The following is a 13983-nucleotide window of genomic DNA, read 5'->3' as shown; positions in this document are numbered from 1 at the left end:
GAGAGCAGCATGGGAAGAGCTAAGGGAGAGAAGTCAGGATGCTGGCAAGCAGGGTATGGGGTTACGGGTTCGGCACATTCGTTTCTGACAGCAAACCTGCTGTGTTATCTTGGTGCTCATTGCTGCTTATGCAACTACATCTCTTCTTTCCTCCTTGGCCTTCTTATTCTGCACCTGCCAGTCAGGGCTTCTCAGCGGGCTTCCTCAGCTTTCTGAGGAGCATGGGAAGGAGTTTCCAGGCCATCCCTCCTGCCACTTTGCGCTTGGGCTTGTACACTTTGTTTTCTCTTGGAGATTTTCTTTCTTGGGAGCCTCTGGAGTCCAGTCACTCCTCTGAAGCAGCTGTTCTGGTTTTTTAAGGCTGGCAGCCAGGAGTCCTGGTGATTTGGTTTGTTTCCAGGAAATTCTAGTCTAGCTCCACCCTCCCTGCCCAGCTCAAAGAGTGTCCGCACCCTTAATTGAGAAAAAGGAAACCACCTTTTCCAAATGAATATCATAAAACAGAGAACCCAAGAGTACTTCCCTGGAAGACCAAAGCACTTCTGACTACAAATCAACATTGACATTGACCCTTTGTACCCACCCATTCATTCCCTCAGTCCCTCAGGAGCCTTTATTTTCATTGTTCTAGTGCATCTGGCTGGGAACACAATAGGCATTTTCATCCCACCGAATTTTACTGTAGACCTTTGGTGTGCATAACATTAAGCTAGACTTTTGGGGTGTGTGTGTGTGTGTGTGTGTGTCTGTGCAGGACCTGATACTCAGAAGAAGCTGCAGGCACTTGGAGTGGAATTGGGCCAGCAAGGCTACTCACAAGGAGGGGTGGCAAATAGCAGATTCAGGAGCTGGACGATTTGAGAGCCCAGAGGAAGAAGCATTAGGGCTACTCAGGGAAGGCTTCCAGAAACCCTGGGGCTGGAGGGGCTGGATTTGGACCAAGACCAAGCATGGTCTTGGAGTTGCCATTGAGCACTGCATTCCAGGGGGAGTTAGCAGTCTACCCTGCTGAGACAGAAGAGTGTGTGTGGAGCGAGGAGGGTAGAGAAAAGAAGCTTTGGTGGAAGCTATTTCTTTAGGCTTCCCAAGGTCTAAATCTATGCTCAAACAACAGCCAGAACCCATAGATCTAAATGTATTTCTAACTAAGATTTATTTGTATGTCCGTGTGTAAAATTTACTGTGCTTACAATAATCCACTTTTAAAAAATGCAATGTGAGTTATAACCAGTTAAGGTTCTGAATCCATGTTGAAATCAGTCTCAGGCCTTGCTCCTGCTGGTCTCTCTGGGACCCCTGTCTGTTCAGCCAGGCCATGAGGAGTAGCAGCAAATGGAAGAGAGAAATTCTGCTTCTCCAGTGTCCTGGGCTGGGCCAACAGGAGAGAGGAATCTTCAGGAGCCGCCCCCCACCCCCTGCCTTGGCAGAGAAGTACTTTCCAGCAGACAGAGGGTGGTGGGGCTGGACTGGGGGTGGCTAAGTTCAAAGCTCCCCAGGACACACCCAGAGACCACCTAACCAAGCTCCCTAAGGGCCTGGAGTCTGGGTCAGACCACCTATCACATGTATTGTGGAGTAGGAACCAGGGAGCCAGCTGCATTAGGAGACACTTTAGCGGGTATTCTTTAGAGCTCCTGGTTTGTTGGTTTGGGGAGCTGAGGGGATTTTGATTTTTAAAACATGCTGCATCTTTGGGCTACTGCTTTGGGAGACTTAGGCAGCTTCCTCCAACCTCAGAGCATGTAGTGGAATAAAATGGGAATAAATGGCTCGCTCGATGGACAGGAGTTTGAGCAAGCTCCAGAAGTTGGTGATGGACAGGGAAGCCTGGTGTGCTGCAGTCCACGGGGTCACAAAGAGTCGGACACAACTGAGCGACTGAACTGAACTGAGTTGAAATGGCTCACTTAAAAAAAAAAAAAAATTCCTTCTCCCAAATTGGGGCCAGGCCATCCGGGGCCTGCTGGCTGCTGGTCTTCCCTTCCCGCTACAATGGGAAGCCAGTCCCTCCTCCCTCTCCTGGGGCCTGGCTCAGTGATGCCCTCGATGCTCAGACCAGGTTTCTTGGCCACGGGAAGAGCTGTCAGCGTCAAGCTCTGAGACAAGGGGGAGGCCAGAGTAGGGCCGTGTAGCCCTCATTATGAGGACCTGTGACATGAGTGAGATTCCCCCTGCAGGATGGAGCTCACTCAGCAGAAGGCTGGAGGGGGGCTCAGTTCCTGCTCCCTGCCTGGCCTGATCAGGGCATGGTGGGGATCCAGGGAGGGGCCCCGAGCCAGCCAGCTCCCTCGACCATGTGCCTCTCAATGCTCTGTCACTTCCTTCCTGTTTTGTGACCCTATAGTTTCATAATTCTAGAAAGTCTTCCACAGCTGCATGAACTCTGAACTTCTGTTTTGTCCTTTTTGGTCACATGTGCGTTGGAAGTAAGCATCTTGAAAAGTCCCATGGCCGGCTTCCCCGGGTCCCCCCCTGCCCTGTCCTCGCTTTAGGCCTTGGGGCTGCCATCACCCAGTTCTCCATCTCATACGGTGTTGTTCTTCCCACCAGACTTCAGACATCCTCAGCACCATTGGCTATGACAGCATCATCCAGCATCTGAACAATGGCCGCAAGAACTGCAAAGAGTTTGAAGACTTTTTAAAAGAAAGGTACATGCCATTTTTTTTTCCTCTGAAGATGCAGTGGACAGAATGCTCCCACACAGACAAGGACAATTTACGGGTTGTGTTTGTTTTCAGTGGTTCACAAGGCCCGCTGCTGTACGTTACGGAACGATACCCAAGAAGTAAAGGATATCTTGGTCCTAAAGCTCTTAGGAACTCGTGGGAGAGATTAAGTTTATGAATGAAATGACAAACAAAATGTAACAAAATGCTATGCTCTGTGATACCCGTGATACTGAAGGACCTCATGGGAGAGGGCGAGATTGTGGAGGACTGGCTAAAAAGGAGGGCAGCTTCATGGAGGAGGACATCTCAAAAGGTCCCTCAACTCGAGGTGGCTTGGATGAGTGGAGGATCACGGGGGGACCGCAGCTGGGCCTGTGTGGTGAAGGGAGACAGAGCCTGGTTCAGAGACCGCTGAGCTGGGGGATCAGTGAGAAGGATGCAGGGGCAGGCCCCTCTGGATGGTGATGGGCTTGGAGGCCGGGGGTGGATCTGGCATGGTTTAGAAGATTCCCTACCCTCCTCTTCCTTTCTCTTCCTTTCCTTTAAGATTAAAAACATTCTACACTTAATAGCTAAGTTAGTTTTGTGGAATATCTCATTCATCTGGAATTCTCCATTTCCCAGTGATTCTGGATGAAGGAGCGGTTTAGGGGGATTTTCGGCCAAAGATCTGGGTTGTTGCCAGGACCCAAACTGATGAACCTGTTCTGTTTGTAAGGCAGTGAGTGAGAGATCTGTAACTTGGAGGTACAGATAGCAAAATGTTTTCAATCAAATCTTTTATTTTCTACTCAAGATAACATTGTTGTTTAGTCGCTAAGTCATGTACTGGCTCTTTTGCGACCCCAGGGACTGTAGCCCACCAGGCTCCTCTGTCTACTGGATTTCCCAGGCAAGAATACTACAGTGGATTGCCATTTCTTTCACCAGTGGATCTTCCCAACCCAGGGATCAAACCTGTGTCTCCTGCATTGGCAGATTCTTTACCGCTGAGCCACTAGGGAAGCCCAAGAGAGCATTGTTTAGTCACTAACTTGTGTCCAACTCTTTTGTGACCCCCATGGACTATAGCCCACCAGGCTCCTCTGTCCATGGGATTTCCCAGACAAGAATACTGGAGTGGGTTGCCATGCCTTCGTCCGGGGGAGAACATTAGGGTAACAAAACTTACACTGGTTGCCCATGCTCTGATGGCAAGGTGTCTCCCCCTTGAACTGTTTCAAAGGTCCCGGGGAGCTGAGCACTGACATGCTGTGAGTCTCTGGAGAGGTGGACAGAAAGACATCTATCCAAGCTGGTAGAAAGTGACGACGCCAAGTTACAACTTTCGTTTCTGTTGGCAGGCACTGGAGGTGGGCTTCCTCCTTTCTTCAACAGAGCTCTGACAAAGTAGCAAACACACAAGAGATTCCCCACTGCACAGGGTATAGAGATTGCAGAACATCCCTTGCTTTTGTGTTTCTCCTCCAGTAGGGCATTTATAAATTTTCTCCTGGAAGTGAAATAGCTCTGCTTCGCATACACGAAGGAGGTGTTGGCTACTGGTCAAAGCTTCTGCTGCCCAGGCAGGTCGAGTCAAGAATCCCCTGATACAACCAGGATGGTGGTGTGTATCAGTGATGTCTGCATTTTTTTAACTATACCCCTCAATAAGAAAAAAACATTCCCAGGTAGCTCAAATGGTAAAGAATCTGCCCATAATGCCGAAGACTTGGGTTCGATCCCTGGGTCGGGAAGATCCCCTGGAGAAAGGCATGGCAATCCACTCAAGTATTCTTGCCTGGAAAATCCCACGGACAGAGGAGCCTGGTGGGCTACAGTCCATGGGGTCACAAAGAGTCGGACATGACTGAGTGCCTAACACACACCTAGTAAGAAATACATTTTAACTGCCACCCAGTACACACATGCATATAATAGAAGTTTGATTAAACATTAGCATCCTATTATTTTGTTCAGTTCTATTTAATTAAAAACTGCTGGTTATAATCCATTGAATTGATTTATGGTTTACAAATGGGTCACGACCCACGGTTTGAAAATCACAAGTCCAAACAGAACTCAAGAACTAAGATCACACTTTTAAAATGTTTCACAGAAATATGTGGTTAAGAGGAGAAAGCATGTGCAAATTAAAATTATTAAATATTTATGCTGTGTTTCTAGTATATAGTCATCTTTCTTCAGAAGTTTCATAGCAAAAGAAGCCAGCCCCGTGTCCTCTGGTCTGGGGGCAGAATCTGCTGGCCTCAGGTCAAGGTATCAGATACGTCTGCCCTGGGTGGGGGGCTTGAGGCCCTTGAACAAGGGGGCTGCTGGCTTTGGGGCTCCTTTCCTGCTGGTATGCTTGCCAGAAGGAGACTGTGCCATCAAGGGCACGTGTTCTGTTCACAGTTAACTCAGGAGGGGACGTGCCATCCTCTTCAGCTTTGGGGTGTCCAGCCTTTCTTTTTTGTTGTCATAGATGCGGGGTGTGTGTGGGGCCTGGGCCTCAGTCTGGGCCATAGTCTGATATTGCTGAAACTCCCTCCTTGGGTCTTGAGCATTACTTTACTGAACTGCCATAAATTTCAGGTGGAACCCTGGGATATTTGGTGTTCGTATGAACTAGAGAAAACAACACACACAGGGAAAAAATAGCAGCGGTTTGTCATGTATTATTTATTATTTTATCCCTGGATCGGGACGATCCCCTGGAGGAGGGCATGGCAACCCACTTCAGTATTCTTGCCTGGAGAACCCCAGGGACAGAGGAGCCCGATGGTCTACAGTCCATAGGGTCACAAGGAGTCAGACATGACTGAAGCGACTTAGCATGCACGCACATTTATTATTTTTGTTCATGAAGTGTGAAAGTGAAAGTGTTATTTGCGCAGTGGTGTCATGAGGAGTAGTTACATACATTTATAACATATCTATGATATGGGACTAAATATGCCCTATATCTAAGGTGGTGGCCTCCTATGCCCCCAAAGTGTTGAAGCCCCACCATAAACCTCTCTGGAATTTCTGGTAGGTAGCTCTACCTGCCCAGGGGCAGCAGGGGTTAGGGAGAGATACTGAACTCCCCGGGGGACCTCCCTCTTCCTCTGTCTCAGATGCAACTAGGACTGGGCCCCTCCAAGCTGTGTTTCAGCCTCCATCTTGGAAGCTAGGAAGTCTCCTTGTCCTTGGTTGTACCAGATGGACTGCAGTAAATCCGTCTACACTCATTTGCATGCGGACAGAACAGAGCCATGTCACACACTCCTCTGGAGTGGGCAGGAGTGCTACCTTCCTTGCATCTGTATTGCTGATCCGGGGGCCGTGTCTCAGTGTAGCTTGTAGTTAGCCTGTAGCTAACCAGTCCCCAGTAAGTCCTGGATGACTTAATGTAACACAGCAAAGAAGTAACAAAGCAGAGAAACAAATAATATATCAGGTAAATTGTAAATTGCCTTATCTTCTATCAGTGATGATATAGATGATGACAACCACAACCAACCCCTGAACAGCTACAAAATAACAAGTCACACATTGGGCACTTACTGTGTGTTGCTCTCAGAGTTTTGTCTCAGGATCTTTGTTACAGTTGGGGTTTACAAATCCCTTTGAAATGCCCTCCTTTGACACAGTCAACTAAATAAGGTATTATTATTTCCATTTTCTTTGCATGAAAACGCAGCTTTTTGAAATGAGATTGGATAAGTAATTTACCATGGGAACCTAGAAAGTGACAGAATCCAGAACAGCTCCAGAGGCATCTCACGCAGACCCTGGGTTGATGACTCAGCCACCGCAGACAGAAGGGCAGGTGGTTTCCAGGAGGCTGGGCTTGTTCTCAGCACAGAGATTTCTCTCCCTCCCTTTTCTCTCTGTTTTGTATTCTCACTGACCACCCCTACTCCATCTATCCCAGCCAGAGAGATTTATTAGTGAGTGTGTTTTGGATGTCTCTGCCTCTCCATATTTACTCCATATTTCCCCACCTAGAATGTTCTTTTTCTGCAACTCCTAAGTAGATTCTCCCCATCCTTCAAAGTGCAGGTCAAATTTCCTTCTCCTCTTCTTCTTTTTTTTTTCCTTTAAAGGAAGCATTCTACATAACACTCCAGCCTGAGGTCTTCCACTGGCTGGCAATTAAAATGAGTCTGTCTTCTCACTGGTAGCCCAAGCTTATGGACTCTCCTGCCCCTGAAACCCTCGATGGGGCCAGACATTACGTACTGAGGTCCTGATATGAGCAGGAAATGAGAAATATAAAAATGAGGATAGGGACTTCCCTGGTGATCCAGGGGTTAATAATCTGTCTTCCAATGCAGGGGATGTGGGTTCTTCTATCCCTGGCCAAGGAATTAAGATCACACATGCTGTGGGCAACTAAAGCCATGTACCACAACTCCTGAGCCTGCATGCCCTAGATAGACTCTGTGCTCGGCAACAGAAGAAGCCTGCGTACCTCAGTGAGAAACCCTTGAGCCGCAACAAGAGAAGCCTGTGTGCTGCAACTACAGCAACCCCACGGCTGCTACAAAGAGCCCATGGGCCTCAGTGGAGACCCAGCGCAGCAACAATTTTTTAACAATGAGGATAATCATACTGCAGAGGGTGGCTAAGGCAACTCAATGAGATTATATCCTCAATATATATCCTCGAAACTCAATAAATGAGTTGCCATTTATTGAAGGCGTATTAGTTATAATGGACAGAGGAGCCTGGTGGGCTACAGTCCATGGGGTCACAAAGAGTCAGCCACAACTGAGTGACTACACAACAACAACTATTAGTTATAAGCTACAATGTTATTTAAACATATTATCTCATTTAATTCTCAACCCTGTATAGCAAGTTTTATCATCATTATTTTACAAGTGAAGAAACAGAGATTCAGAGAGGTTATGTAACTTGCCTAAAATCAGACAGGTAATAAAGGGTTAGATCTGATTTCAAACCTAGGAAAGTTGGACCCTGGAATCTGTGTTGTCAACTGCTTCTGCATGCTGCGTATAGTACCTGGTGCAGGGTAAGTGGTGGGTGAATGGTACCCATTACTAATATTGTTATATTAAGCCTAGAAGGTAGATAGAGAATATATCATTAACTCCATTTTACAGATGAGAAAGGTGAGGTTAATTGGGGGTTTAAATGACTTGTCCAAGATTATGAAAGCAGTAAATAGTAGAGCCAGGACTTCTATTGACCCCTCATCTGATTTTTTTTTTCTTCACTTTATTTGGTGGTCTCCTAAGAATGTTGTACATGTGTTGTTTGAAAAGAAGTTTCTCCAGGAACTGGGTGGTCAGATCGGCCTTCTTAACTGTGTGTTGCAACATGATGCTGAGTAGGGAGAAGGGAAGCGTGCTTGTGGAACTGCTTTGTGTGTGAAATCAGCAGCTGTAACTGTGAACTGGGGGATCCTAGCCACAGTGCTTTGGGGCTCTGGGCTCTTTCCACAAGCTCCTGTACTCCCTCTGTTCTTCTTCAGGGAGAAGTCACCTTATCTTGATTATAGCTCTCCTTCTGGGGTCCTTACCGTGGGCCAGCCATCTCTCAGGATGGGCTTGAGAATGATGGTTTGCCAAGGAGGGCATGACCAGTTCCCTTAGATGCTAGCACCTCGTGGTCAAGTTATAGCCAAACCATTAACTATATGAGTTTCCTAGAATTGCTGTAGCAAATTACCATGAACTGGGTGGCTTTAGACAATGGAAATTTATTCTCTCCTAATTCTCAAGGCCAGAAGTCCAAAATCAGGATCTGCAGGCTCACGCGCTCATAAAGGCTCTAGTAGAGAGACTATCTTTTTCTTAGCTTCTTGTGTTGATTGAGTCCTTGGTTTGCGGCCTCTAACTCCAGTCTCTCCTATCATCATGTCATTCTCCTCCTATGTCTTCCTGTCATCTTCATATTGGATTAAGTGAAAGTGAAAGCTGCTCAGTCGTGTCCAACTCTTTGTAACCCCTTGGACTATACAGTCCTTGGAATTCTCCAGGCCAGAATACTGGGATGGGTAGCCTTTCCCTTCTTCAGGGGATCTTCCCAACCCAGGGATCGAACCCAGGTCTCCTGCATTGCAGGCGGATTCTTTGCCATCTGAAGGAAGCCCAAGAATACTGGAGTGGGTAGCCTATCCCTTCTCCAGGGGATCTTCCTGACCCAGGAATCGAACCAGGGTCTCCTGCATTTGCAGGTATATTCTTTACCAACTGAGCTACCAGGGAAGCCCCTGGATAATTGGATTAAAGGTCCATCCTCATCCAGTGTACCCCCAACTAATTATATCTACAATGACCCAATTTCCAAATAAAATCATATTCTGAGTTACTGGGGTTAAGACTTAAGTATATTTGGGGAGCTTGGGAGGGACACAATTCAACCCATAACATGTACCTGATAGAATGGGCTGGAAGCTTGGACCTATAAAGGAAGTAGGGACTGGGATGGAAGGTGAGTACCTAAGTCTTCAAATCCAGGCTTCCTCAGCAGCCAGCAGTGATATTAATTAAGACCTTTCTCGGTGTCAGTTCCCTCCTCTATTAAATGGAGGGGTTGTATTAGGTATTTTGTAAGATCCCCTCTGGATCTAACAACAGTTTCTTCTCAATGGATTTATAATTCAGTTGAGGTACTGGGATTGGTATACATGGTAAAAATCAGCAAAATATTGTGTCAGGTTTTATAGCAGAAGGATTTCCTCTGATTTGGGGGCTGCCAGGAGCACTGGACTGAGGATCACCCCGAGACTGCTTTCAGGGTTTATAGAAAAGGCCAAGTCTTACAACATTTGTGGTGGATCAGTGAAGGGGAAATGGCACATGGATTATTCCTGGTCTGGGAATCTGAACAGGGAGGAGCTTCAAAGAGGGCTGAAATGTAGGCAACTGGGTGCTTAGAGCAGTAGTCCCTCTTCTGTTGCATATATATTATTTTGTACATTTTTATTATGGCCCTTGTTACGTGGGCCTCATATTCAGATGAAAGTACTGGTTTACATTCCCTGCTATCCTTCACCCATGCACTCTTCTAAGCAGGCCTTATATTTCAGTCACCTCTACGTTCTCCCACTGTGATGCCTGGCACATAGTAGATGTTCAGTAAATGACAAATTAATGAGCAGATGAGAGGGAAATTTTGGATAGTTGGTAGGAGGGTGATCTAGATAAAAGCCTACTTATTTGGGTTTGGTTCTTGCAAAGTCCTAGTGATTCTTTCATTGGCTGCAGGTCCCTGGACTCCACTGCTTTCCATTTGCAGTGTTTCTCAATCTTGTGGTTGTTCACCTGATTTCATGAAGATGAAGTTGTAGTTTCATTTTTATCAAAGCTCCTTGTTTTCTTCAAAGAGCACACTGTTGTGCCTGCTGGAACTCATTGCTGTCATCCTTTAGTATCCGTGGGCAATTTTTCCAGGACCCCCCAAGATCCACAGCTGCTCAAGTCTTGTATAAAATGGTGTACTATTTGCGTATAACCTATGTACATCCTCCTGGATACTTGAAATCATCTCTAGGTTACTTATAATACCTAATCCAATGAAAATGCTATGCAAATAGTTGCCAGTATGAGCAAATTCAGGTGTTGCTTTTTGAAACTTTCGGGAATTTTTCCCCCAAATAGTTTTCATCCTCATTGGGTTGAATCTGTGAATGTGGAATCTGCAGTTGCAGAACCCAAGGTTGTGGAGGGTTGACTATACTTGTCAGATTCTAGGCCTCTCCGTGGGGATCAGATGCTGCCTGAGGTGAGTTCAGATTCCTGGTGCTTTAGTGCTAGGAGAAAGGAATTAGGTAAATTCTGCTCCTGGAAACCACAAAGGATTATCAAGAAATCTTCTGGATACAATCCTGAAAAGATAAAATATATGTACTCTATATAAATATTTTTAATGAAAATAGCCTTAATTCTTTTTTACATGTAAAAATGCTAAATGTTCATTGCAGAGGATCATAGAGAGCCTCATCCTGTTTAAGTTATTTAATTAATGAAAGAATACTTCAAGTATCTAGGAAGGGAAACAAGCCAAATTCCCCAAACAGGAATGGACAGCAGGTAAACTGGATCGCCTTGGTCTTCTCTTCAATGACAGAAGCCAATGGAACAAGTTTAACAGAGTTCTGAGGGAAAGGTTTAGAACATTCATTACACCAGCAAGGATATCATTTAAATATAAAGGCCACACCATCATCAAAAAGTCTGCAAATAATAAATGTTGGAGAGAGTGTGCAGAGAAAGGAACTTTCACACACTGTTGGTGGCAATGTGAATTGGTGCAGGTACTATGGAGAACAGTGTGGAGGTTCCTTAAAAATCTAAAAATACTATTTGATCCAGCAATCCCATTCCTGAGCATATATCCAGAAAAGATGAAAACTCTAATTTGAAAAGATACATGCACCCCAGGGTTCATTGCAGCACAATTTACAATAGCCAAGACATGGAAGCAACCTAAGTGTCCTTTGACAGATGAATGAATGAAGAACACATGTACATACACACAGTGGAATACCACTCAGCCGTAAAAAAGAATGAAATAATGCCTTTTGCAGCCACATGGATGGACCTAGAGATTATCACAGTAAGTGAAGTAAGACAGAGAAAGACGAACATTCTGTGATATCACTTACATGTGGAATCTAAAAAATATGATACTAATGAACCTATATACAAAATAGAAACAGACTCACAGACACAGAAAACACACTTAAAGTTACCAAAAGAGAAAAGTGGGGAAAAGGCAGGGAAGAAGATAAATGAGAAGTATGAGGTTAATAGTTATGTATTACTATTTATAGAATAGATAAACAAAAGTCACCTCCTATATAACATAGGGAACTATATTCAGTATCTTGTAATAACCTGTAATGGAAAAGAATCTGCAAAATAATATACAGGTAGATGTATAACTAAATCACTTTGCTGTATGCCTGAAACTGACACAACATGGTAGATCAACTGTGCTCCAATAAAAAATAATAATTTCAAATATGAAGGCCATAGGTAGATGGCCTCAAATATAAAAGAACTCAGGAAATACTGATGCCGTCCTTTCTGAGCCATTTTGGTAAAAGATCATGACTTGATGAAATCCAGCCAACCAAGAAATAAGCCAGAATACAAATCTTAGGGATGGAAAATCTATGGTAACAGGACTGGTAGTGAGCATTGCATCCATTTTAATAGAGTTAAGACTAAACAACTAGGGGAATTATGATTAGAGAACAGTGTGTGTTATAGATGCAAATGAAGTAAAAATAATGTAAAATTATTGAGGAGGAGATGGAGGTATGATGGTGCTAATCCTTTCACCACTGCCTGTCAAGTGTTTGAAACTAAGACTGAAATAGGTCATTAAAACATTTTAATGTCTCAGTCCCCTTAATTATTTTCATAAACTCCTTTTTAACTTTGGAAGGATCTTTTAGGAATTAATTTTTCCTGTGCTAGAGAAACAATCGTTTGAAATTCAGCAGTTCCTTCAGCTTCCTTTCAGGTTCCTTTTCTTCTGTGAAATTTAGCTAAAATTAGGCTTAATACTTTATTGTCATGTTATTTATTTTTTAAATTTTTGCTGTGCTGGGTCTTTGTGGTGGTGCATGGGCATTTTACCAGTTGCAGCGTGCCGAGGGCGTCTCCTGCGGTGGAACACCGGCTCTAGCGCGCGCAGGCTCAGTAGTGACGGTCTGCAGCCTCTCTAGTTGAGGTGCGTGGGCTCCGTAGTCGCGGCATATGGGCTTAGTTGCCCGGCGGCATGCGGGATCTTAGTTCCCTGAGCAGGGATTGTACTCATATCCCCTGCGTTGGAAGGCAAATTCTTAACCACTGGACCACCACGGAAGTCTCAGTACTTTATTTTTAAATAGTGTATAGAATATAGCTTTTAGAATTGCTGCTTTTGAACTGTGGTGTTGGAGAAGACTCTTGAGAGTCCCTTGGACTACAAGGAGATCCAACCAGTCAATCCTAAAGGAAATCAGTCCTGAATATTCATTGGAAGGACTGATGTTGAAGCTGAAACTCCAATACTTTGGGCGCCTGATAAGAACTGACTCATTGGAAAAGACCCTGATGCTGGGAAAGATTGAAGGCAGGAGGAGAAGGGATGAGATGAGATGAGATGAGATGAGAAGAGGATGATATGGATGGCATCACTCAATGGACTCAGTGGACATGAGTTTGAGTCAGCTCCAGGAGTTGGTGATGGACAGGGAAGCCTGGTGTGCTGCAGTCCATGGGGTTGCAAAGAGTTGGACATGGCTGAGCAACTGAACTGAACTGATAGAATACAGTCTCATTCTTTTAAAATTACTCATGCCTATCTGTTCCTCCATCCTGCCTGCATATCTGTGTAAAGGAATGCCCATTACGATCATCACTGGATGTTAATACTAATTATTTTTAGTTGGTGGAATTTTGGACAGTTTGTCATTTTCTTCTTTGTATTTTTCTTTTTGCTTATTTTTGAACAATGAGCATATGTCATTTTAATAAAGTAGATAAGGTTATTATTTAGAAAAGACAGATGAGAGTGTAACATGTAAGAATAAAAATTGATATGCATAATATATGAAGAACTTCTACAAAATATTAGGAAAAAGGTAAAATGTTCAGTTAAAAAATTGGGGCGATATGCCTATGTAACTCATAAAATAACATATAGAAGTAAATATATAAAATGCATAATCACACTGAAATCAAGGAAAAGTAAATTTAAATGAGAGCTTTTTTTTAAACCTCTCTTACTAAAGGCTAGTGAGGACTGATAATATACAGTGTTGGGGAGGGTTTCTGGGAATGGGAACTCTTGCACATTTTTGCTGCTGCTGCTGCTAAGTCGCTTCAGTCGTGCCCGACTCTCTGCGACCCCACAAACAGCAGCCCACCAGGCTCCCCCGTCCCTGGGATTCTCCAGGCAAGAACACTGGAGTGGGTTGCCATTTCCTTCTCCAGTGCATGAAAGTGAAAAGTGAAAGTGAAGTTGCTCAGTCGTGTCTGACTCTTCTCCACCCCATGGACTGCAGCCTACCAGGCTTCTTCGTCCATGGGATTTTCCAGGCAAGAGTACTGGAGTGGGTTGCCATTGCCTTCTCTGTGCACACTTTTGGTGAGAATATAAATTGAGAAGGCTCTTTTGGAGGACAATTCGACAGTGTTTTCCAACATTTAAAAGATATATTCTTCTGACCTAGTAAATCCACTTTCTCAGAAGTCCTAGCTTAGATCGAGAAACATTCTCAGAGATGCCCTTGAATATCTGCCTGAGGATGTTCATATAACTCTTCTTGGCAGTAGTGAAAAACAAAGCAATTAGGGTGATCCTGAACTGTGGAAAACTC

At 44.6% G+C, this 13983-nt stretch overlaps 1 protein-coding gene across 1 annotated transcript in view; it reads left to right on the top strand.

The window, feature by feature from the left end:
• PSTPIP2 (proline-serine-threonine phosphatase interacting protein 2) overlaps window positions 1–13983 on the top strand; it is an 85103-nt gene that overhangs the window by 39432 nt on the left and 31688 nt on the right. The window contains exon 2 of the mRNA XM_061130700.1: window positions 2551–2651. Coding sequence (XP_060986683.1) covers window positions 2551–2651 — 101 coding nt within the window. The remainder of the gene's footprint in view (window positions 1–2550; window positions 2652–13983) is intronic.

This window comes from Dama dama, chromosome 27 (assembly GCF_033118175.1).
Source record: "Dama dama isolate Ldn47 chromosome 27, ASM3311817v1, whole genome shotgun sequence".
Classification (NCBI taxonomy): Eukaryota; Metazoa; Chordata; class Mammalia; order Artiodactyla; family Cervidae; genus Dama; species Dama dama.
This window is presented reverse-complemented; position numbering and strand designations above follow the sequence as displayed.